At 33.6% G+C, this 26,986-nt stretch overlaps 1 protein-coding gene across 1 annotated transcript in view; it reads right to left on the bottom strand.

Moving 5' to 3' along the window:
* Positions 1–26,986, bottom strand: part of UBE2E1 (ubiquitin conjugating enzyme E2 E1) — a 534,712-nt gene that overhangs the window by 502,783 nt on the left and 4,943 nt on the right. The window contains exon 2 of the mRNA XM_011356991.2: positions 23,041–23,091. Within this exon, the coding sequence (XP_011355293.1) occupies positions 23,041–23,091 (51 nt within the window). The remainder of the gene's footprint in view (positions 1–23,040; positions 23,092–26,986) is intronic.

The following is a 26,986-nucleotide window of genomic DNA, read 5'->3' as shown; positions in this document are numbered from 1 at the left end:
AGCCAAGAAAAAGAAATACTAGTTGTAGACAATTAATTTAAAAATGTTTAAAATACCAAAAAGGTATTCAGAAGTTCAATTAGCTTAACCAATGCTGGGAAAAAAGTCTGTAAACTTGCCAAAATGATTATGCCTGAACTAATGGTAGAATAATTTTTTTGCTGAGCCACAAGCTTTATTTTTAACATTAAATAAATTATTTTCTTAAATAAAGCTATTACTTCAAAATGAATATAGGTTGCTCTTAGGAGAAAATGCAGAATATCAAAGACAAAATGTTAAATCAGCACGAGACCCTATACATAATAAGCGCTCAACATATATTACTGGAATTGTTCATATTACTGGCTCTAATGCAGCAGGTGAAGAATTTTGTTCACCAAAAAACCAAACGACTGGAATAATGTTCTTTGAAGGTTTTCTTTGCAGTTCCCTTTGTTTAAAAGTCAATAGTTATTTGGTCTTTATATTTCTATTCAGTGATAACTATATTCAAGCAAAACAGTTATGGCAAATTATAACAAATTTGGGAGTTTTAATCACTTTTATTAACCAATTTATTAACCTAATACCACTCTAATGGTTATAATTCAATTTTCTCACAAGAATGACTTGCAAGTTAGAATGTACTACTTCATTTTTTGATATGATAATTAATCTTGATATTCACCTGCAAAGTGGTCCATGCTGTCAACAGAACAAAATGATCATCATCTAAATCATAAAAAGTCTAGTAAAATGGTAAAGGCTGTCATCCCCATGACATTTGTATTCATAAGAAGAAAATCATGGAAACAATTTAAAACACATTTCCATAAACTCAACAAAGAGTCTTTCTGTTCAAATGTACATTCTGGCTTTGTGGACTGCTCATGACTGTACTAGAAAATACAAGGTAAATAGGATGTCATTATGCTAACCTCACCTGAAGAACAAAGCTCAACATGCAGATTACTACTCTGTAACAGACCTTTATTTCTATGAGAATACCCAATCATGTTAGAAACAACTTTAAAAACCATCAGACTTGGGGAGAAGTATGAGTAAAAGGGAAACAGTAATGTCCTGTTGCCAGTAAAGTGTAATTTATTGAATACTTAAATTATCAATGCCTTCAGGATACTAACATTCTAATGGAAGAGACAATACACATAATCATAACTAAATGACAGAAGTACATGTCAGGTATTGAGTCCCCCTGGAAAGAAACAGAGTAAAAAAGATTGGCTTTGCTGAGGTAGGGTGGTCAGGGTAGGCTCACTGAGGTGACATTTGAAGAAAGACTGAAAGTCAGGTAGTAAATCATTCAGCTATTCAAAAGAAGAGCTATCCAAGCAGAGGAAACTGCTAGTGCAAAGCCTGTGAGGTGCATGTCTGGTATGTGTGAAGAAAAGGAAAGAGATCAATGTAGCAGGAGCAGAATGCAGGCATAGCTTGGAGATATACCAGTGTGGTTCCAGACCACTGTAATAAAGTGAGAATTGTAATAAAGCAAGTCAATCTTTTTGTTGGTGGAGAGTCTTGCTTTCAATTTGTAAAAAACACAATACCTGTGAAGTGCAATAAAACGAAGTATGCCTCTAATCAAGACAATATGAGGTGATGTCAGAGAGGTAACAAGGGACTTGATCACTTACCATTTCACAGGTCACTGTAATGAGAATCCAAGGAGTAATGCGATCTGACCTTCATTTGAAAAGGATCATCCTGTCAAATTAAGACAGACTATAGAGAAGGAGAGAAGGAGAGAGAACTATTGTGAAGCTGTAGCAATTGATTCAAACAAGAAATGAAGATGGCCCAGACCAGAATAGTAACAATGAAAAAAATGAGAAAGAGTTAGACTCTAGGTACATTTTGAAGGTAGGACTAAAAGGATTTGCTGACAGAATGAGAGAGAAAGACAGGAATCAAGGATGACTCCAGGATTTTTTGCCTAACTGGAAAGAGGGATTTACTATTAAGTGAGATGAAAAAGACTGTGGGTGAAGCAGAGGGGAATCAGGAGTTCATTTTTAAATTTATAACTTTTGAGGTTTCTGTCAAATATTCAAATAGAGTGTTGAGTAGACAGCTAGACACAGGGGTTAAATTTTAAATTATTGGTTTACTTTAAAGACAGCAGAACAAAAATAAAATTTAAACAATAAAATTAAACCTTAATTGTTAACAGCTATATGACTGGCTAATCAATATAAATTTTCACTATTATTAATTTTCATTTAGTACATCTATGTAATGCTCCTTTATTAAAGGTCACAAAATGTTACAAAAAACTCACTGAATACTAAGATACTCTAATAGAATTACAATTTCATCCAATAGTCAGTTAAAAGTGAGTATGGACAAATAGAGAAAATAATTAAACGATCATAGGTCTATAATACAGAGGGCTTAATTTTCCCCAACAGTAGATGTATAATGCTTAATGGTGAAAATGACAAAAAAAAAAAAGCCTGTCAGATTTCATCTGTAGCTTTTACTTACAGAAACAGTACGTCTTACAGACTCATAATGGCATCATAAATAGTGCTGTTGTGTACTACAGAAACAAAAGTATTTAATGACAGGTTTTCTCCCTAAATAAAATAACTATTATTACCATTTATTAAGGATAACATGGTAAAACTGGAACTGAGTATTGATATTTAATGTAGTAATAAGCTCACTGCTATGTGGCTACACACTGCCATATATCAAGTATTACTCAAGTTAGCTGTTTACCTAATAATTTTTTTAAATATTGTGACTGGCTAGTGCATTAGCACAGCTTTAAAACAAAATTAATTAGGCCCTATAAGAACTGCTGCACTAAAGAAATAAAACAGATAAACAACTGAAATGGAGAGAGGTAAGACAGTCAATAGAATAAATGAAAAATGGGATTTACCAGTTAATAAAATATAAATGTTTAGCCAATTATGTTAATTTTAAATATTAAGCAATAAGGTATGAAGGGAAATTACTGACATGCCTACTCTTCCAGTCAATAATATAATAATATTTCCAAAATTCAACTAGTTGGCTCTATGATTAAAAAACAAAACAAAACAAAACTATAACCAAGTACGAGGCCAGCATCACAAAGCAAGAGCCCTATGGAAACTGGGAAGAAATGGGAATTTTACTTTAAAAGAGAAGTAAAAGTTGAAATTATTCTACTCAAAAATTGATTATAATAATAATCTGCTTTCCAACTCCTTTTTGAAGAGCTCATTCTGCAATTCCATATATTAGAAGAGTAGTACAGGTCTGTGGCCTGTTAGGAACCAGGCCGTACAGCAGGAGGTGAGCTGCCAGAGAGTGAAGCCGCTTCTGTTTTTGCAGCTACTCCCTAGTACTAGCATCACCGCAGGCATTAAATTCTCATAGGAGCACTGGTCCCTGGTGCCAAAAAGGTTGGGGACTGCTGCATAAAAGGATATAACTTTCCTTTCTATTGAAAATTCAATTATCATCAAGGATGAAACACCAGCATACCTTTTAGAACCTCTTCTGCTTTATTGCCCAATAACTTAGCATAGTACCAAGTTTATAGATATTCAATGTTTGCTAAATCTGAATTTCTTCTGATCTCATCCCTCTGCATCTTATCTCACCTTCTATCTTCCAAAGACTCTCTTAAATATCCTCACCACCACTCAATTTATTTGACTAGCAATTTTTATTACAAGACCCAATGTTTTCACTATGCTAAGTGAAAAAAAATCCAGACACAAAGGACCACACCTTGTATGATTCCATTTATATGAAATGTCCAGAATAGGCAAATTCATAGAGGCAGAAAGTAAATCAGTGGTTTCTAGGGGCTGGTGGTAGGAGAGGAATGGGAAATGACTGCTAATGGGTATTAGGTTTCTCTATGGCATGATGAAAATGTTCTGAAATAGTGCTGAGAGTAGGACAATTTTGCGAATATACTAAAACCACTGGATTACACACTTTAAAAAAGTAAATTTTATGGTATGAGTTATATCTCAGTTTTTAAAAGATAGCATCCTAAAGTCCTTTATAGGGCATGAAGTAAAGGCCCTACACACCTCAACTACTCAGCAGTTTCAGAATCAATCACTATAGTACAGCATCGTAACTGAAGTTCAGAATGAGGTCCTAAACTAACAAAAAAATGTTAAACTCCATATATTGTTTCAGAGCTGAGGAGAATATAAACTCATTTTACCTTAAATGATAAAATACAAAAATTTGGGAACTTGAAGGGACACATTTCAGTTGTTCAACAAATTCACTCATGCAGAATACTTCATCTTTTAAAAACACACAATTGGACAATTTTTCTATCTTATTGGAAAAAAATGTCTTCTTTCTCCAAGTACTTCATTAATCCTATGTGCTGGCTTTTAAAACAGCATTTTCTCCTGATGTTTTCAGGGAGAAAATCCTGCCCACCTTTTAAGGTCCAGTTCGAGACCCCCTAACTATGGTGTTCTAAGAACTTTCATTTACATTATTGTATTTGATCCTTTTATCAACGTATGAGGTAGGCAGAGTAAATTCAGTAAAGGTAAGGGATTTGTTCAATTTTTCTGGCAGATCTTGAACTAAAATTCAGAAGTTCTGACTGAATTTTGATCAATGAGAAGGTGCTCAGTAGTTTTTTTGGTGAAAAAATGAACAAAACTGTTAGATGAATTACCTTACTACTTACACCACACTTCCTTTGTATACCATCCAATGTATTTCTCTATTTCAAATGGATCAACCTTATTTCAACAATTAAGATTATAATCTCCTAAAGTAAAAAGGCCACATCTTATACTTACACTTACTCCACATTCCACACAGCACTGAACACATTTAGATGAATTAATTAGAATGATAAGCCACCCATGAACACTGAATGTATTATGGTTGTTGAGCTGTATCATCAGAAGACAAACTGAACAGGAAAACATTAAAAAGAAATTTTTAATCTTAAATAATGCCTCCCTCCCTCAAAACCTGGAATTTGTATGAGAGCTTAAAACCAAACTTAAGCTCAATGTTTTGAAGAAATAACTAACAAATGCATTAAGATTCTGTTTATAATTGCATTGTGTAGAATATTTTTTAAAACGTAAGTAGGAGCTTATATCTTTCAAAAACCATTATTCTCCTAAAGAACTGATGGTGCTTGACTCTGCTACAAGACATAAGACCTAAAACAATTCACATACCTGTGAGAATAAAGCAAATTATCTCATACTGTGGGTAACTAACATAGAAAATTAGATTACATTTTAAGGAAAAAAAGATATTTTAGCTGACAATAAATACTACCCCAATTAATGAGTTTTATAAATATGAACAACTAATGAGTTAATTTAGAGAGAAAATAGTCAATAAAACCTCCTAATGAATTTCCGAAGCATCTTCCTTACTGACATTAGCCTAGCTGATGCGTCTTTCACATACAGATGAATATGCAAAACCTTTATGAAGAGATACTGACAGCCAAGCACTCTAGGGTCACACACAAGATATGTATTTATATGCTTAACTTTTTAGAGAAAAATAAAACATTCAGAAGTTCTCTGCCTTAGTAACTGCATAAAAATATTTGAGTGCCTATTATATGCAATATACCACGTTGAGAAGATAATAAAATTGTCATGTCTTTACCCTCCTCAAATAAAATGAAGCCAGTAAATGCATGCAACTCTTATAAATAACAATAGTAACCGCTAACCACTAACAATTACTGAGCCCGTATGTACCTGGCACTGCTCTTGAGTGTTTTACATATGTTAACGCATATAATCCTCACACAAACCACTGTGATTTTACAGATGGGGGAATTTATGCACAGAGAAGTTATATAACTAAACCAAGAGATTGTATATGTAACCTAGTTGGCCTCTCCAGGAGAAACTACTGTGCAATACTGCCTATCTAACTCAAAGTAGCAGCTGCTGTGGGTGCACTAAGAGCAGAGAAAATTATAAGACGGAGGTAATATTTGAGCTAGCCTTCAAATCCAAATGAAGAAAATAGAGAAAAGGCTGTGCTTATTCACATGTACAGGGAAAGGCTTTCCAACTCTGCAACTTCTATTTGGCCTCCGCACACAGAGGACACAGGCAGGAGAAGTGGCAGAGAAAGGCAATCCACAAATCCAAAGGAAATGTTTGGGAGCATGCTTAGGTCCACCTGGCTTTAAGAGTAGCCATTGCTATTCTTCAAGTATAACATTCCTGAAAGCTTTCTCAGTAACAAAAACGAAGAAGAGTGTATGTTAATCACAGCTAATTGTGTGTCGGAAGAAATGGGAGGTAGACATATATAAACTGCCATGCTACCAGCAATGACTTCTCTAGTGAGAAATACACTAGATTAACAGAAAGACAATAAATAATGGCACATGTACAACCAGCTGTGTTCAGTCCACAGTCACACTCCGGCTGTAACTTCTCAAAAATGTTCCTAATTAAGTTGGCCCCTGAGCCTGACTGGACAACATCCAGATGGGCAGAACCCTGCTTCCCAAGGGGAAAGCCTTCCTTCTTGAGCCCAATTGTGGAGTCTGGTTAAATTGGTAACATGGTAATCTTAGAAAATTAAAAAAGAAATTACTCTTGAAAGCTCAATGCAACTTGATGGTCTTTATTCACTTATTTATTCACTTATTACTGAAGACAGAGTAATTATAATCTCATTCACTTTTTTATTCACTTAAATATTTCATTCATGATCAATTTTAGACCTATTCTCTAGGAACTGAGTACTGTCCTTCTCTCTCTTTACCTCATAGGAACCTCACTCCTGGTTTTCCTCCTACACCCTGCATGATGAACTCCTCCTTTTTCCCTTATTGACTCTCATCTTCTCTATCTCTAAATGTTATGGTTTCAGAGGGCTTGGTCTTACATTCTCTTCTTTTTCTAGTCCCTTTTCATACATAAACTCATCAAATCCTATGTGTTTAAATATCTTTATGAGAACTTCAAATTAATATTTCTAGCTTCTCACTGATGTTCAACTGCCTATCTGACATCTCCATTTGGATGTCTCAAAGACATTTTACAGTTAACATATCCAAAACAAAACTCTTAATCCTATTCACCAAACCACTTCCCCCCACAAATCTTTCCCATCTCATAATAGGCACTGTTGTTTCCCCAGCAGACTCAAACCCAACCTGATTTCTCCCTTTTTTCTGATTTCTCCCTTTTTCCTAACATTTCTCCAAGCTCTGCCATCTATCCATCTCCAGTCCTATCAATTCTTCAAAAACTGTATCTCTAATTATCTTCTTTTCTATTTTCACTATTACCACCCTAACCCAGAATACCATCTTTTCCCAAATGGATGACTATCACCCTCTAATCTTATACCCCACTCCAGTCTAGCAGCCAGAGCAATCTTCATAAAAGCCAAACTTTGCTGGATGTGGTCCCAGCCTCATTTTGCATTCTTGTGCCATAACATTCCCTGCCCACTCCTCACTCTCCATCAATCCATTCACATCAGACTTCCTCCAACTCTCTGGGCACTGGGGCATGCATTCTGCTTTAGAGTCACAGCACATGCCACTTGTTACACCGAGTCCTCCACACCTTAAGTAGCTATCACATTTTCTTCATTCAGTTCTCAGTTTAGATATCGCCTCCTTAGAAAAACCTTTCAAACCCAAAGTAAAAGTTCTAAACTTTTCTAAACATTGTAAAACTCATCCTTTATTTGTTTTCTTCATAGTAATTATTATGTCTTGTTTACTTTCTCCTCCCAGTAAGCCTGCTTTGAGTTTTTTTAAATACAAGTCCCAGACTATCTTCACAGCTAAAACATAAACTCCACAAAAGCTGGAGATCCCTTTTGTCTTGTTTATAATTGCATCCCTAGTACCCAGCACAGTGCTGATCACATAATAGGCCCTTAGAAAACATTTGTTTAATGTTAAATGAACATTAATTTCAAAATATACACTACTGTTAAGTTTATTATTCACTTAACCTAGTAATAGTTATTTTTCTGAATACACCAGCACTTTATGAATTCTTATTCAAGAATGTAATTTTATTTTGCTGTTTCCTAAGTCCCAAAACAATTTTGAGCCTTCCCTATCAATCTCTGACCAGCTGCTTTCTCAAACATGGAGGTTTTTCTTATCCCTGTGACAAATTCTTACCCCTTAACAATATGGCAAAATGCATTTTTGCTCTATCTTACGCTAATTCTAAAAGCACTTAGAAAGAGACACTTATCCTAAGTCTTTATGGGTCAGTATGTCAGTAGACCTCTTCCTTTCCAAGCCTCCAACAAACTAGGGGCTGTCAATCCCAACAGTCCTTGGCTATGTCTAAGTTATAAAGCTAATGTTGTAACTACATGAATATCAGTTTAAGCCTGCCTAACCTCCGACCTAAAAAAGTATGCTTACTCAAATACAGTCTCTACTTCGTAGATTAGTCAAAACTCCCCAGCTGGATCCCCAGATAACGGGCCTGACCATGAAGGAGTTGAAGGTCACTGGGTGCACTTACATGTATGTGTCCAACTGATCATCCATCTCTCACTATCTTCACATAGAAGATTGAAAATCTGTTCAACCAAATGTTACCACCTCCAAGATCCAGAGTCAGGAGTCCCCAGCTGGCTGATTACAAAACTACATTCAATTTGGTCATGTCTCAGTCCAAATCCCTAACTTCTTAAAATGAAGATAAGCAGGGAAATGAAAGAATATTTCAAGTATGGAGAATAATGACATCAGAAACCACATAAGACTTTTTGTCTACAAGAAGATTCTGTCAGCAATCAACTCACTTACCCACACCTCTAATGAGTTCAAAAATCAAAATAACTGTCTAACAGTTCCCCACTTGAAATGAGACACATTTGGCCCATACATAGTTTGAGGGAGGAAAAAATCATTTTTAGATAACTACCATATGGTAATTTTTATACTTATCAAATGTTTTATAACATCTATATTTGACTTATTTGAGGAAGCTACCCTGAATTCAGTATTTAGAACACTTTACCCTTTACAATATATTCAGAATACTATCTATGATTCTTATTCTATAGGAGTTTTTTGTTTTTCTTAAGGATATTATACCAAGTTTTTCAAAAAGCTAATTTCTACTTTTTTTTCAATTACAGCTAACATTCAATAGTTTTTTATATTAGTTTTAGGTGTACAGCATAGTAGATGTAATTTACAAAGTGATCTTCCCAATTAAGTCTAGCACCCACCTGGCACCACACATAGTTATTATGATATTATTGACCTACATTCCCTATTCTATAGTTTACATCCCCATGACTATTTTGTAACTGCCAATTTGTACTTCTTACTCCATTTACCTTTTTCACATAGCACCCCAACTTCCCTCCCATTGGGCAATCATCTATTTGTTCTCTGTATCTATGAGTATTTCTGTTTTATTTCTTCATTTATTTTGTCCCTTTGATTCCACATATAAGTGAAACTATATGGTATTTGTTGCTCTCTGTCTGACTTATTTCACTCAGCATAATACCCTCTAGGTCCATCCATGTTGTTGCAAATTGTAAGATTTCATTATTTCTTACAGCCAAGTAATAGTCCATTATATGTAAGTACTACCTCTTCGTTATCCATTTGTCTATCAACAGACACTTAAGTTGCCTACATATCTCAGCTATTGTAAATAATGCTGCAATGACCATAGGGATGCAACATATCTTTTCAAATCAGTGTTTTGGATTTCTTCAGATAAATACCCAGAAATGAAACTGCTGGGTCATAAGGTAGTTCTAACTTTTTGAGGAACCTCCATACTGTTTTCCATAGTGGCTGCACTAATTTGCAATCCCACCAACAATGCACCGAGAGTTCCCTTTTTTCTACAGCCCTGCCAACTCTTGTTGTTTTTTGATTTATTGATGGTAGCCATTCTGACAGGTGTGAGGTGCTATCTCACTATGGTTTTAATTTGCATTTCTCTGATGATCAGAGACATTGAGCATCTTTTCACATGTTTTTTGGCTATCTGTATGTCTTCTTTGGAGAAATGTCTATTCATGTCCTCTACCCATTTTTAATAGCATTTTTAGTTTTTTCATGTTGAGTTGTATGAGTTCTTTACAAATTTTGGATATCACCCTTTAGTGGACACATCATTAATGAATGTCTTCTCCCAAAAGGTAAGTTGTCTTTTCTTTTTTGTTGATGGTTTTCTTTGTTGTACGAAAACTTCTGATGTAGTCTCATGTTTGTTTTTTCTTTTGTTTCCCTTGCAAATATTACTAAGAGCAACATCAGAGAGTTAACTGCCTGTGTTTTCTTCTAGGAAGTTTTATGGTTTCAGGTCTTATATTAAGTCCTTAATCCATTTTGAGTTTATTCTTGTACATGGTATAAGAAGGCAGTCTAGTTTCAATTTTTTTTTTTTTTGCATGTATCTGTCCAGTTTGAATAGACTGTTTTTACCCTATTGTATATTCTTGCCTCTTTTGTGATAGATTAATTGACTATACAGGTGTGAGTTTATTTCTGGGCTTTCTATTCTGTTACATTGGTCGATGTGTTTTTTGTGCTGGCACCATGATGTTTTGATTATTATGGCCTTGTAGTACAGTTTGGTATCAGGCAAACTGTGTTCTTCTTTCTCATGATTGCTGTGGCTTCTATGGTTTTTAAATACAATATAGTTTCACCTTATACCAGGGGTCTCCAACTGCCGGACTGCTGACCGGTACCGGTCCAAGGCCTGTTAGGAACGGGGCCACACAGAAGGAGATGAACAGCAGGCAAGCGAGTGAAGCTTCATCTGTATTTGCATCACTGCCTCAGCTCCACCTCAGATCACTACACGTGAGATTCTCATAAGAGCACCAAAAAGGATGGAGACTGCTTTACACTACATAATGAATTATTAATAATTTCCCATTAATGCAAATAATTAAAAACAAGTAAGTCTGTTACACAAATATTGGAGGCTACTTCTAATGTTGTATTTGGGGTCCACTTTAATCTTTTAGGCAAAGTTAACTTAAAATAAAGCTCTTTTGGTACTGCAATAACTATAGCCACTTGGACACACAGTCCAAGACATTTGAATAGTGCCAGAAGTGCTATATACCCACTCATATTTAGAGTATAATGCACAAGGATCTGTCTCTCAATGTACTATGAAATCATCCAAGACAAACATCTATTATATAAACTCTAAAAATTTCTAAAGGGTTTGAAATCAATACAACAGGATAATAAATTCAATTCCTTTGCTTTTCTTAAACCTTATCTGTCTCTTTCACCCACCTCAAATCCCAGTTGTTCACAAAGCAGAGTCATAACACAGTTGAATATCATTTACAAACCAGTCTGTTGCAGAGCACTGAATGAAGTGATGCACAAGAACTTAGCTAAGAAGGCAAATCTTGTATCTTATATTGGAGAATGTGATATAAAGAATGGAGAAAGACAGAACACTCCTATCCTATCCTGTTCTACCTGAGTGAAGGGGGTCTGACTCCCAAACCCATACAGTTCTACTTCCACAGATTCTAGACCATCTTTCCCTGACTTGGCAGGCTCAGGCTCATGCCAGCACCCCTCTTACAAATCCATCCTCCTACTACCAGCCCGCCTAGAATCCGAAGACTGCACATATTGGGCTCCATTTGTTTGCTAATTTGAGCCTAAAACCAAAATGTCTATGTTTAAAGCAATAAGCAGTTTTGCCATTCGTCAGAAACTCTACCCTAGGGCAAGGGTTTTCCTCCAGCACCTGCAGCTGAATTTGTCACTTTCTTCCAGTTCACCATTTGTATTCAGGTCTCAGACCATTCTGCTCTGATACATTAGGCCACAGAATTTTGCCCTAGGCTACAGAAACGACAGTTATCTTTTTCTAATGTTGAAGAAAAGTTTTAATATAAATGATATAAATATCTCTGTATCAGTAAGATCATATATGAAACAAGTATGTGTAAAGAGCGGTGGTAGTTTCTTTAATTTTCTTTTAATCCTAAAATTTCTTGACTCATGGAACATTCATGTAAGAAGTAACACATCCCAAATGAACCATAAGGATGCAAATATTTTTTCTAGAACCAAAGGGAGGAAGGGGAAGCCAATGAGGATTCCAAACACTTTGTTACATAGTTTAATAGACTTGAAGGTATGAATACTAACCAAATGAACATTTGAAAGATTTGCATTACACGATTAACTCGTTTTTGTTGGTATTAACAGTAATATTTCTATTTCTTGACTAAATCAGATAAGTTTATGAAACAACATTTAATCTTGGACCTATCAATTGAGGAATATTATTTATGTGCCTAAACCCCACAACAGGCTCTTATTTCTTTGTGTTGTTCATATATAATCCTTTTCTTATAAATTTAAAAGCCTCATTTATTAATTCAGATATGAAACTGATAACAAACAAGCTGCTTCAAATAGTCAGGCCAATAAACTATATAAATTACATACCATAGGCTCCAAAAGGGCAAAAAAGAGAGGAAAAATGAGTCACAATCTATGGATAAAGAAGACAAAAACTGATAAAAATATACATCATTTGCGCAGGGTCTAACAACTTGGAAATACCATTCTAGTACTACTTAACATCTGGCACCAGAAAAACCTCTGAAATAAGCAAACAGGTTCATTTTTAATTCCTCCAGAGATGGGGCACGGGTTTGCTCCTGAAGTCACCCATTATTTCTCTGGATAGCTCTGACTGAAGATGAAGCCCTTATATCAAGAAGAAAATGGTTTACTTCTAATTTAACACAGTAGTGCTAGTTCTACTCCCTGAAATCACATAGAATAAGATTAATCTCTCTTCCATTTAAGGCTCTGAAAACAGTTAAACACAGTTATTATTACCCCCTCATGTTTCCAGACAAAATAACTCCAATTCCTTTCAAATGTACTTCATGATCACAAATAATTCCAAATTTTCTTTGTTTATATTAATTGTACCTAAATTTTCTAAGTGTATAAAATGCATCCATTTTCTCAATGAAATAACACACTGAACTATCAGAACTGAATGCTACTCCTGTCTTTCTCATTGAACTGTATGTCTTGGGAAAGTCCCATTTTCTCTCTGGGCTGGAGAAGAGTGCCAAACCATAATCTTTCCAGTTTCAATATCCTATGAATCTATCTAAAAATAATTGGCAATATCACTTTCATTTTGTTAAGAAGTTAAAAATAATTATTTAACCAACTTATAATATTAATATTTACAAGGGCCTAAAAATAATATTTACAAGTCCCTGACTTTTAGACTATAACGGTGGTTAGTGGGAAGGGAGCGGGAAGACAAATAAATACATAACTACAAGTATGTAGTCATGTATGCATATACTTATGCAGAATAATTACATAACTAAAAGCATAATTTAAAAAGGGCAAAATGGCCTGGTAGTTTACTCTTACCTGAAACTGAAATAAAGCATAAATTTAAGCTTGAGAAGTCATTATTTTTCCAGATCTGTGCTGTGCAATACAAGTCACTAGTCACATATGGCTATCTAAATTTAAATTAAAGTAAAAGTAGAAATTCATTTACTCAGTTAGACTAGCCTCCTTTCATGTACTAAGTAACTGCACGTGGCTAGTAGCTAGTAGCTACTGCGTTGGACGACACAGATATAGAACACTTTCATCGCAACAGAAAGTTCCACTGAGGCAGGGCTGTTCTAGATCGATTCATCTATTTTGCAAATTGAAGAAAGCATGGCAAAGTCTCAAAACACTGAGGCTCTAAAGTCTGAAACACCAAGATTGAAATCCTAGTTGTGCTACCTACTTGCTGTGTGACCTTGAACAAGTTACGTAATTTCTCTAAGCCTGTCTATAATACTGTAGTCACTGAATGCTGAGATTTGAAATGTAGTGGTTATAGAAAGAGCTCTCACTCAGTGGGTTAAACAGGTTAAATAGCTGTAATATGAAGCATCAGAAGAACTGACAACAGTGGGAGATAGGAGAGGAGAGGCACTGGATTCTAGGTAGAGGGAAGAGCAGGTGCCAAGGCAGGAACCTTGGCTCTGGTATGAGACTTCTAGCTCTCCTTTAGGTCGTTTCGAATTATTGCTAGGCTTCATCTTCCACATAGGCAAGAGTGGAGAAAGAGAGAGTCTATCTGCTATACATCTATCTCTCAATTTACACGGTATTTTATTTTTTACATGAGTTTTTTTTATATGCAGTAAATATCATCCCCGTTTAAGCGGACTTTTTATATGTGGTTTCCACTTACACAGTCTCATTTTATGTGGTTCTTTTTCGTTTCCATCATTGGTGATTACTCTTTCTATAAAATAATAGCTTAATTCAGTAATGTAAAAGAACTAATACTCACTAACACACAATTATCACTGGAACATTTGAAAATTGTTGCGCTGAGATTGGTAACAGCTGAAACTAATTTAACAAAATGTTAAATCACCGGATAGATAGCTGTAGGAATTGACATACCAGTTGCGTCATAATTCAATTAAAGATACTTGTAACATATGCATATTACTTTGTAATTACATCACTAGCACTTAAAGATAACACATCGTAACTAAGTGTAAGTAAACACAAGTAAACAATATTATATAAACTGTTTTCACTTGTAACAATTTTAAGAGACATATCTATAGAGATAAAAAAATCAATTTTTCAATATCGACGAATTTATGAAAACTTAGCAAAAGATGGGATCCAAAAACATAAACACAAATAATGAAACTGAAGTAGTACTTCCAAACATGTCAAACAATGATGATAGTGACTTTGTACCAATTAAGAAGAGAAGGATGATTGCTTTAGATTATGACAAAGACACCAACAGCAAATAAAATTTATTTTGGTTTTTCTGAATTTTCATTAGCATATTTTTGTGAAAATATGTGAAGTAAATATTTTTATACTTATATCAGCCTATTTATATCTTTTCTTACTTGTGGACCGGACCCTTTTTACGTGGTTTTCTTCTGCATTAAAAAAGATGAAAAGAAAAAAGATGCATGGAACAGATAATCCACGTAAATCAAGGGATGGGTGTATACTGGAACAGAAAATCTATTTTAGCTTATGGTTTTGCCTGGGTCTGTTATACATTTTAGAATAATGTGTTGCCTCTATACAAATATAGATTTAGATATACCTTTAAAGGCATCCCAGTAAATGCCTAAAGTATGTAAATATTCTAAATAGTTATAAATGAACATTTACAAAAAAAAAAATATCAAAAAGCAAACTCTTACAGCACAGATTTAAAAATCAAAATTTTTCATTGTTCTCAAAATAAAATATACTAACAAAAGTTTTACTTGTTATTTGCAATACCATTTAGTTGATAAAAGATATTTAAGTCAATGAATGTAATCATAACTATAAAGAAATGCTTTGGGTGTGCTAAAAAATACAGTTTTCAGGACATCTTAAAAGATAAAACTGCTTATGGAATTAAAATATTACATGTTAGAAAGTATGACACTTTCTATTTAAAATATGACACTTTCTATCTAAAGTGTTTAAGTAATAAGTCTGAAATAATAACCAGTTATAAAACTCGGCAAACTAAAACAAGAGATAAAATGTTCTGTTGCTATTATAAAATATAATCCCAGTGTGATCGTTTAATATGTTTTTTTTCGGACACATTCATGTACTGTTTTTAAAGCAACAAAGAATAGAAAAAAAGAAATAATATATCAAAGACCACAAGTAATGGGCACTAAACTCACTTTATCACTTAACATTTTCTTTTATTATGATATAAACATTCTTAAATCTATGGTTAAAGGCAGATGTAAAATAATAACATTTTGAAATAAGAAAGTAAGGAATGTTTCTGGTGATTTTATTAAGATAGTATGTCTTCCTCAAGTGCAGCTTTGAAGTAAAAGTACATGACAGCAAACAATTACAACTGAAGTTCTCCATCTAAAGTAATAGCCCCTTAAGGTTCTATGTAAGTTGTACCTCAGGAGAAAAGTCAGCCTCAAGGTAAACGCAAAAAGAAAAATTGCACATATACTCTTGGCAGTAATGAAGGAGTGCACCTTAAATATTATATAAAAAGATAGAAAAATGAGAAAAACAAGCCTGAAATTTTGAAATGCCAATGGAACATAAGGTAAGACCATGCTTTCTCATTCCCTGTCACACTGTGTACATACTCCAACTCTTCAGCAATCCAACCTGCAGGGGACATTCCAAACAATTCTTTAGCTGTTCTAACCACTTTGTGGATCTCATATGTTATTTTAAGACCTTTTTGTCTTTGTAAAGTCCATGCAAAACCACTCAATACTTCAGCAACAGAGTAAAAAGAAAAAAAAAAAAAACAAGAGTGAATAAAAAATATTCTTCAATTACCTGTACTAAGGAAAGGAGAAATGGATATGAATAATCCAGTATCCTATATAACATAACTTTTATCATGTTAATGACTCTTCATAAGAGGCATTCCAACATTCTGCTAACCAATATACATTTACATCACCTTTCGGTTATTCATACTGTTTATGTACTAATAATCTGCCTTGCTCCAAAAAGACACTGAGGCAACTTAAAAATTTTATGTAGTATAAAAGTACAAAATGAAGATATCAATATAATAATGGGAGAAAGATTAAGAAAATAAAAAAAGTTAAGATTTCTACACAAAATGCAGGTAAATTACTAAAGTCGAAAAGTTAAATAAGGGTATTAGCTTCCAGATGACTAAAGTAAAAAGATCAATTTTAAGATTCACAGAAGTCATAGATATTGGGAGTTTCTACCAATAAATAGCACCATCATTCTCCTAGTCTTCGTTTTCTAAGTATCTATGTTATCTGTATCAATTAGTTGTAACCTCATCTTTAAGGTTTAGGAACTACACTTGTGTTATCTTCTAGCACAGATCTAATATTAAGCCCTCAACAAATACTAAAGTGAATTGTAGGATAACATGACCTAGAATCAAGTTGAGTAACAGGGTCAATTTGGCATTCAGAGAGTAGATATCTGCAAACTTAGTCAGGAATTGTCAAATGTAAAGAAATCCTTTACTTGGACAAGTGCCAATAATAATGTTAACGTATATAAGCAAACACACACACAAGGGAGTGTGGTAGAAATCACTATATTCAAAAAATTAGTTTTTAAAAGGTTCCATCTAAATATTGTCTCATGGAATTCAGTAATACAAGCCAAATAGTACAAATGATATTTTGGATTACTTTGCATGCTGATTTATTTTTTCCTTAACTGAATCATAAATAGCCACAAATGTAATTTTGAATAAATGTATTTATCTAGTTACATGTGAAAAAATAAAGGATTAAAGATCAGGAAACCTGGGTTTAAATCCAAATCAACCATTCCTACTTGTGCAACCCTGGGCAAGTTACTTAACCCCAGGAGTCTCACTGAGTTTGAAAAGACTAAACATCATATATAAAAATCCTTGAAAATCTACAAAAAATGCTATATAAATATTACTACAATGACCAAAGTAGGAAAACAACTAGTGACAATAATTAGATATTTGCACCAATGGCTCTTTATAGAGATCAGACCTATGTAAACACTGTCCCCAATTTCTATCTCAATGCATTCTCGTTCTGTGATATAGTTGTGAAAAATATTAACCCATTTGCACATTTTCCCTACATACTGTTTCCATCAATATAATCTGGGAAATACATTTTCTTCTATTAAATGTCTCTCATAACAGTAAGGTGAGACAATGCTTAGGTATATTTCCAGTCATGGCCAATTCTATACTGGGAGTGCCTTAACTAATTTGTTAAGACAATGAAAAGTAAATCAGTTAGAGAATTTATAGTTTTCTGATTCAAAATTTACTACAAAGCTACAGAAAGCAAGACTATGTGGCACTGGCATAATGACAGACATAGAGATCAATGGAATAAAATTAGAAGCTGAGAAATAAACCTTCACATTTATAATCCATTCATTTCTCAACACAGATGTCAAGAAAATTCAACGGGGGAAATGGTCTTTTCAGCAAATGGTGATGAGATAATTGGATATCCACAAGAAAAAGAATGAAGTTGGACCTCTATCTCACACCATACACAAAACAGATCAGAGACCAAAATATAAAAACTAAAACTAAAACCTCTCATTAGAAAAATATAAGTGTTAAGTCTTTGGAGTCTTGGATTAGACAATGGTTTCTTAGAAATGACACCAAATGTACAAGCAAGAAAATAATAAACTGAACTTCACCAAAATTTAAAACTTTTGTGCTTAAAAGTTCAAATGAAGAAAGTGAAAAACTATCCACAGAATGAGAGAATATATTTGCAAACCATATATCTGATACAAGACTTGTATCCAAAATAAAGAACAATTACAACTCCACAACAAAAAGAAAACTCAATTTAAAAATGGACAAAGGATTTGAACAGACATTTCTTCAAAAAAGATATAAAAATAGTCAATAAGCATATGAAAAGATGGTAGTTATCATCGTTATCCATCATGTAATGCAAATCAAAACCATAATGGCATACTGCTTCACATCTAATCGAATGGCTATTATCAAAAAGACAGACAATAACAATTGCCAAAGCTGTGGAGAAATTGGAACTATCCACTATGCTACAAGAAAGAAGACAGTCACAAAAGACCACATGTTGTATGATTCCATTTATGCAAAATATCTAGAATAGGCAAATCCATAAAGTCAGAAAGTAGACTGATGGTTGCCTAGGGCTGGGTGGTGGGAGAAAGGAGAGAAAATGAGGAAGCACTGACTGCTAGAAAATATAGTGTATCTTTTGGGAGTGATAAATATGTTGCGAAATTGATTGTGATGATGACACAATTCTGTGACTATACTAAACATCACTGAATTTTACACTTTACATTTCAATAAAGCTGTTACAATTTTTTTAAAGTACAGCAGAGCCTGTGTTCAATGAATGTAGATCTTTGAAACACGGCAATAAAAAGTGAAAACCACTAGTATAACTGAATTATATCCTCCTTTTTAGTATTTCTTCCTTTACTTGTTCAATTACTACATCAAAAATAAAAATCAAAACTAATCATTTTACTGTAGACTTTACTTTCACAAAGCAGTAGGGATTGCTGTCCTATGTCCATGCTCACAAAGCTAATGCATACTTGGGCAATATCAGATCATACTAGAATCTGAATTTAGCTTCTCTGTAATACAAAGGAACAAGTTATACTTTGGATGAAAATATTTTTCATTTTAATTTTGGAGATTTTTATAGTAAGCTGACAGTTTCCCACTAGCTTCAAGGAAATATAAATGAATACACTAGCACATCACCTATGCATTAACAATTTATGAAGAATCTTCAAGGTCACAACACAGTCATTTACAAGAGGCAACAATCCTATCCGTTAGAGCTCTGTAAAGGTATAGCATGAATTTTACCCACTCAATCCAGCTAAGCTGGTGTGTAAGGCAATGAGATAGTGAGCAATTCTAGCCATCACCCAGCACCTCCAATCCAGCTGTCAGTATGAACACATTTATGAATCTGCAGAGACTTCACAATGAGCCCTTGCCAATGTTATGGGTCAAGTATGTTACCCATCATAGGAGCTGAGGCCAAGCAAAATATATTCTACTATTTATACAAAACAAGTATATAACCAAATTTCACACAAATTATGTATAATTTTCTATGCCTATGGCCCTACAGACCCTATGATTTCATGGACAGAAACTTCTTTCTTAGATGTATATTAAAGTTTTGTTTTTAAACATTAATTCTTATGTTGTAATGTTTTTAAAAACTCATGATTTAATCCAGCTTTAAAAAAAAACCTGTGTTGTTACATTTTTACTTCGAGGACAACAAAAAAAGTGAAAAGAAAACTGAAAGATTTACAGGCATATGTTCCCTATAAGAAGACACGATTCAACCTATTATCTAAAGTATTTTGTGTATACTCTTTAAAAATAATATTTAGGCTCATTCGAAACCTGAAAAAGATTTAAATACTACAGTAGCTGCCTCTAAAAATTCCTTGCGTAAACTTACCTATCTACACTGAGTGATGTAATTCAGGGAGACTTTATATTTCCAACAAGTTCAAATGACAGACTTGCAGAATACTTAAACACTGTTCCTTCAATACAATTCCAAGAATTGCTTCACTGGGCATCACATAAGATATGCACCAAAATTCAGAAATCTCATCTCTAACTTGACATACACACAGAACTGGGTTGTACTAGTCTGTTAAGTTTCCAGAAAATAAAAATAAACTACACTCTAAATGGAATGCAACATCCACCCACTCCCACCAAGACAACAGATAAAATCCTTCTCCACTCCAACTGCCTCAACAGGTAAACCCACAGATGTTTTCCTCACACATAATCTTTATCTGTGAAAACAAGCTAACAACTATCCAAGCAACCAAAAGACAGAGTTTTGAGAGGTATGTGTACTGGGAAAGGTAATATATAAAAGGAATACTAGGGAAATAGGATTTTGACTCCTCCTATTAGGCAGATAGCTTTAATTTACTATATTTTTTTAATTCCTTATAGCCATTAGGACCCACATGAACTTTATGCCAAAAATAAGCCAAACTAAAATCATGCTCTAACTTCTCTTTCTGAAGATAGTAACCACATTTTCACTGAAATATAGGTAGGCACATTTACTATAAACTACAATCAAATATTTGACACCAAACAATCACAGTAATACACTTAACAAGTACACTGAACATCTATATTAAGTAGCACAAGCAAACAGGGAACACAGAACTAGTCACCACTTCCGAATCAGCCACAGCATAGAGAATCCTTTGCTTGCCAAAGAGGAGCACCACATACATGAAGAGACTAGACAAGATCTTTATCTCTGCCTGATCCAGTCCAATCAACTACTTTGGGATCAATAAAAGGAGCCAAAGCCACTGTACCATAGACCTCAGCCTTGCTTCTAAAGTAACCTTACTGGCTATCCAATCGTCATACTATTAAATGGATTTCCTTGCAAATTCCCATAAGCAAACGAATTGACCAAAGTAGGTACCACGTTTTCCTGTATTTCACTTTACTGGGCTTCACAGATTTTGTGGGGTTTTGTTGTTGTTGTTGTTTTTAAATTGAAGGCAAGACTCTCCACAAGCAAAGGGACTGACTGGCTACAGTGGTCTAGAACCAAACCTGCAATATCTTCAAGGTATGCCTGAACCTTGCTACAATGCTATATGGCAATTTTATCTCAATAAAACCGGGGCAGTGCGGGGGGGTAAATTCAACAAAGTATGTATCTTTCCTGAAACTGTCTGAAGAGCTTATTATGCATAACATCACATTTAAATATATTTTATTTATAAAGAGCTTACATAACCAGTAATAATATCATTAACTAAGGCTCAACATAAATCTGCAAATTTCAGATAACACTATAAACTTTTCTTTTTTACTTTAAATAGAACTATTGTTTAATTATTTTATTTAAATAATAACCATTACATAATTTCTTTTCCTCAGACTCATAAGTTTTCATCCATATTTACAATATATTGGTTTAAGTTAAATTAGTATCTGCAATAAATCAAAGCTAAATTAGACTAATGTATTAGAAAGTAATACATATGATAGCAAAGTTGCAATCTAACCATCACATACTTTATGTGGATTTCATCTATCGAAAATGAGACTAAAGCTCTTTAAAACAAATTAGTTGCCAATAATTTTTTGAAATTTAAGCAAGTATATAAATTAAGTTCATATATTTACCATTTCGATTGTAAAAAGGTTAAAAAAAATAATGTATGTGGTAAAATAGAGCTTATTTAAAAGCAGAGATTCAAACTATTAAAGCAAACTATTAATACTATCCTAAGAAACAAGGAATTTTAGGTTTAATTCAAACTGAAGTTTTTCTGTAAATCGATCCATTTACATGAATTGGCCACCAAAGCCTAAAGAAAGATATGCAATCTGAAACAGGCTTAAATGTAACAAAAACTCTTACTGCTAAACAGTTTTACCAAAGAAATGTGTTTTATTTGAGTGAAACATCCTTTGAACATTACTTTGTTTATATACTATTTATGACTCTCGTGTAAAGAAACATACCAACATAATAAACCTTATTAGAATTTTTCCTACACAAAATAATTGTCGACTAGACAACTATCAATATATCCATCTGTGAAATTTTCACTTTCATTAATAACTATAGTTGCTATCTTTACTTTCAGATAAAAACAGATCAGTAAAATCAGAAATCATACCAAACAATAAATTCTACCTGCATTCAATATTGGAAACATTTTCCTGCAATCTGCCCTCCCACCTTCAATCCATGAGACTACCAATTTGAACTATAAAAACTCCATATTGGCGTGGTTCCAACACTGACCTCAGATCAAAACAGAAAGAAATGTCTGAAAATAGCCAAACAGCCATCTTCCAAGTCCTGCAACAGACCCAAGATGCAGCATAAAGCTGGAGGTTGTTTTTCTCCTCTTCTTCTATGTATTTGTAGATCATTAATCATTTCCAGGCAAGTATTTTTACTTCCTATAAGTAAACTCTGACCAGAAAATTGATGACAGGTGGTCATAAATGAGTATTTTAAATTTAACATCATTGCCTCTAATCACCTATTTTCAATCCCAACTGATTACTATAAGAAATTATGTAAATCAGGAAGAACGGTTTAATGTTACAGCACTTTTAAAAATCAATTTGCAGCAAGATAACAATTGAATAATTATCAAAAAGCAAATATTTTAGCCACACTGTTATTCTATCATGAAAAAAATCATTTAAGACTCCAATACAGCTTTTACTAAAAAATAATTATATCTGTTACCCTAAAATTTCATTATCTTATTGTTATTGTATTACCCTCTTTCTGGCAACTCCACTCTACTACTATAAACATACTTGCTAAATATTCCATTTATGCACAGAAACAACAACTACTGCTGCCTTCCACAGTCATTTAAATCTAAACCACAATGATGTTTTTACTAATAAACAGACTACAACAATAGTTACACACCAGAATAGCAGTTCAATTATGACTTCTGTAAAAGATAAAAATAAATAAAAATCCACAAGTACTTACCTACAGTTGGGAGGAGGGTCCAACGTAATTTCTGCAAGTTCCTTCTGAATTCTTTAAAATAAAGACAAAAAAAGTTATGTTAAAATGTCTTCACTCTCTTAATATGTCATTAAAATATTAAACCTTTACACTAATATTTCCCATTTGCATGTTTTTAATTTGAAATATTAATGTATAAATCATGTTGTATAAAACAACAACAAAGTCTTAATTTCTGTCATGATTTTGAAAAACTACAAAGTGTAACAAGATTGGCCATTATTCAGTGCATATAGCCTGTGGAAGCAATACTGTGACTTAAAATTTCATTAAACTATTGATAACTTCTGGCTTAAAATGGAAACGTTTGCTAGATTATCTATGGATCATTCCAACTTTTGATTTGCACTAGAATATCCCCACACAGAATAAAAAGATGATCATATTAAATTAAATCCAAGCATCCTGACTGATTCAATCAATTGAAAAAACAATTATCAGGATGTCATTCCAACACCTGAAACTGCTATCAAAATATATATGGTATTCCTCCCTGAAACCTCTAGGTTGGAGCAGGTTGAGGCTTTCAAGTTTGACATTGTTCCTTCTGCTAAGACTATCATAATATGTGAATAATCATTTTAATGTCGTTACATGAACTTCATGCAAAGAAAAAAAGAGAACTTTTTTTAAACCTACTTTTGTTCTCATGTGTTATTTTCAACTTTGACTTTTAACTGCATCTAACCCCGGATATATACATACACAAAGGTTAACAGTGCTATATTGTTTTGTCAGACAATACTTAGCAAGATCTTAACTATCATTCATGCATTAAGCCAAGCTTTGTTAAAAAAAAAATTCTCAAAAGCATTTCTTCTCCTTTGGTTTTTAAATATGAGATTTACTAATTGCTCCATGCCTACTGTCTGGTAATCACTGTAATAGTATATGGACAATAGCTGACTAACGTACCTTAAAAACAAAAATTTGAACAAAAACATATATTCGCAGTTTAATTCTAAGGTTTTTTTCAAAACAACAAATGGAACTATCGGAATAGATAAAACTCCTCCAAAAGGACTGGCACCAACTTCCTAAGGGAACTGCACGCTACTAATATAACTTTCACTTCTCTAAGCCATGTGATTCAAGGCCGGGAAGGCATTAAAGTAGAACAAGGCCAATAAATTCAAAGCCAAGAAAACTTTCATTTTAATTCTGCCATGCCATTAACTGAGAGTCCTTGGGTAAACAGACTGTTCACACCTGCTCTCTCGTTTACCCTCAACTTTCTGTCCTATAAAATGAAGAGGTTAACTAGGACAAATTCCATTATCTCTTTTATCTTTAAAACATATGATTTCCTTCTAATATGGATTCTATGATGTTTATATGCATATAAAGTACAAATGGCCCACAATTAAATGAGAGAAGTCTCAAAGATCTGATATAGGAGAACACCTTTATAGATTTCACAGAAAAATGTAAACTAGGCACTTGAAAACTAAATGGTAAGTCCAGGTTAAAGAGAGAAAACCGAGCACACATATTCACTTCCCACTCCTGCAGGACCCCACCTAGTGGGAGAAGATACAGGAAATTTAAAAAGGAATAATCAGCAAAGATAAGGAGGTGATCATCAATGAATGGGAAGTTTCAGTTTATTTCTGGAAGACAAAGTGGATGCGTGTAAATTAAACAGGTTGAGATGGCCAAGAGGGGGCTGCAGAGTGCATAAAGATAGAATAAAGACACATTATTTGAGGAGGAAAACAAAGAAAGGCAACCAGAAATCCCAGAAGAAAAGCACTTCTGTAAGAAAATCATAGATCAAATATGAAGGTAACTGAAAAGTAAAATAATTTTAATTAAGTAACAAATGTTAAGGAAAAGAAGAGATCTGATATATTTTGCCTAAATGTTGACTCACTGAGTAGTCTAGAGATCGTGACATTAGACTTGTAGGAAACCTAATCCTAACAACCTTTTGGTCTGGCACTGAATATTTAAATATACTAAATGGTCAGACAATTTATTAGTCTTATAAATAAAGCAGAGAAGATAGGTTGTAGTAACACTACACAATGTAAATGTTATTAATCTTAAAGATGTAAAATTAAGTGTAGCTAATAGAAATAAGCAAAAAGTGGATGGAGGATGGGTGTGAGTAGACAAAAGAATGAAGATATTACTATCCCCATTTTACAAAGTAGGGATCTAATAAATACTTTTGAAATTTAAAGGAATAAGAAATGGTGGCTTAAATATATTATTTAGTTTAGAAAGACAACCAATATATTTTTTTAATGTAACTATCATTAACTGAGAGAAGGGAAAAGAGTAGGTAAACAAGCTACATTCTCAAATTTCACAGCAAAAAGTCAAAAGATATTATTTATGTTAACAATTTAACAACTAGATGTAAGTATATTGTTTAGAGTTCTACCGAAAACCAATAGGACTAAAATCAGAGACAGCTAAAAGAATTTGTTCAAGGGAATAAAATTTGGATAGGAAGGGTGTTTGGACAGAAAACTATTGCTTTCCATCAGAAATGTCCCTGTACTACTTAATTTGTTACCAGAACATGAATAACTTTTACAAGTTATTTTTAAACTAAGAGGACCAAAAGAAAAAGTATTCAAAAGAGCATGCTTTAATTGTCAAAGAACACTATTTTTAACATAAAAGAACTTCATTGGGATCTCTCAAATAAGTCATCTTGCTTTATACTTATACTGTCCCTTTTGGCTTAAAGAAATTGATATATCATAATTTTCTGCCATAGAATTCTATAATGGAACTTGAACCGCTCCAGATGTCCATAATTCCAAATCTAATTATTCAATACAAAAAGCTGATAAACTCTGAACAGTGAGTCAATATATTACATTTTGAGCCACTGTTACCTAAAAATGATTGCATTTCTCTTGACCAAAAAAAAAAAAATTACGCTACTTAAACGGTTGCAAGATGTCCTGCTGTTTTCAATGACAGCAATACAATTCTATCTCAAAAGTTGTGATCATGGTATATATTGTTTCTCAGTCTTGACTTGTGGGGTAGGGAAGGTAGCTATTTCAGGCACTGTCCCTTAAAGCAAGAAAAAATGAGAAAGCATCAATAATTCACACTTTCAGCGTACCTTTCACATGATGATCTTATGCTATTAAGAGTGAACTAATAAATCTCACAGAATTCTGAGTATTACTGTTTTATCGGTCCCCATTTAAAAGATGAGGAAACTAAGGCTAGTTATTGTAAACTGGTAAGGTGAAAGGCAATTAACTTGCTAAGTCAAACAAACAAAAAGACCTCTTTCTTTATCAGACCTTTTAAGACAAATTTATTTCTTTAGACATAAATCAACTAGATAATTGCCTAAATTTCCAATTTCCACCTGGCAATGCCACTTCTTTGGTTATCAGGATACGGAATTCAGCAACTGCACATAGTTACTAAAATAAGTCAGAAGCAAAATACAGACTAAACCTCTAAGACTTCACCTAATACCTCTATCCAGGAACGTTTACGCATACAGCATATAACTGCCATTTGCTAAAAAGAAAGGGGAATGATGGGGGAATAACAATCCTGGTTCGTTCAGACTTAATTGAATATGGGACCAAAATTATACAAAATGGAGACAATATAAGCACTCATTCTAACATCAACTTATTGGATTAATCAGAAAAATGAAGCAGTGTATATGTAGTGACATGTTTAAAACACATATTTTAGATTAAAGAAAATTCGACAATTCACTCAAGTCCAAACATAATATAGACATGGAGATTTGCAAAGGTGTCTTCTTGGCAGTTCCTACTTTGCCCCACCTAGATGACTTTCCTATATTCCCCTATGGACTGCATTCCTCAGTCACCTGAGAACTCCTTTTCTAAGCAATTGAATCAACCGGACAAACCTCCCAAAATGAACTTAGTCTCAAGAAGAAATTTGCAAC

This window comes from Pteropus vampyrus, unplaced genomic scaffold (assembly GCF_000151845.1).
Source record: "Pteropus vampyrus isolate Shadow unplaced genomic scaffold, Pvam_2.0 Scaffold1, whole genome shotgun sequence".
Taxonomy (NCBI): Eukaryota; Metazoa; Chordata; class Mammalia; order Chiroptera; family Pteropodidae; genus Pteropus; species Pteropus vampyrus.
Note: the sequence above shows the minus strand (reverse complement) of the source record. Positions and strands in the feature narration are given on the sequence as shown.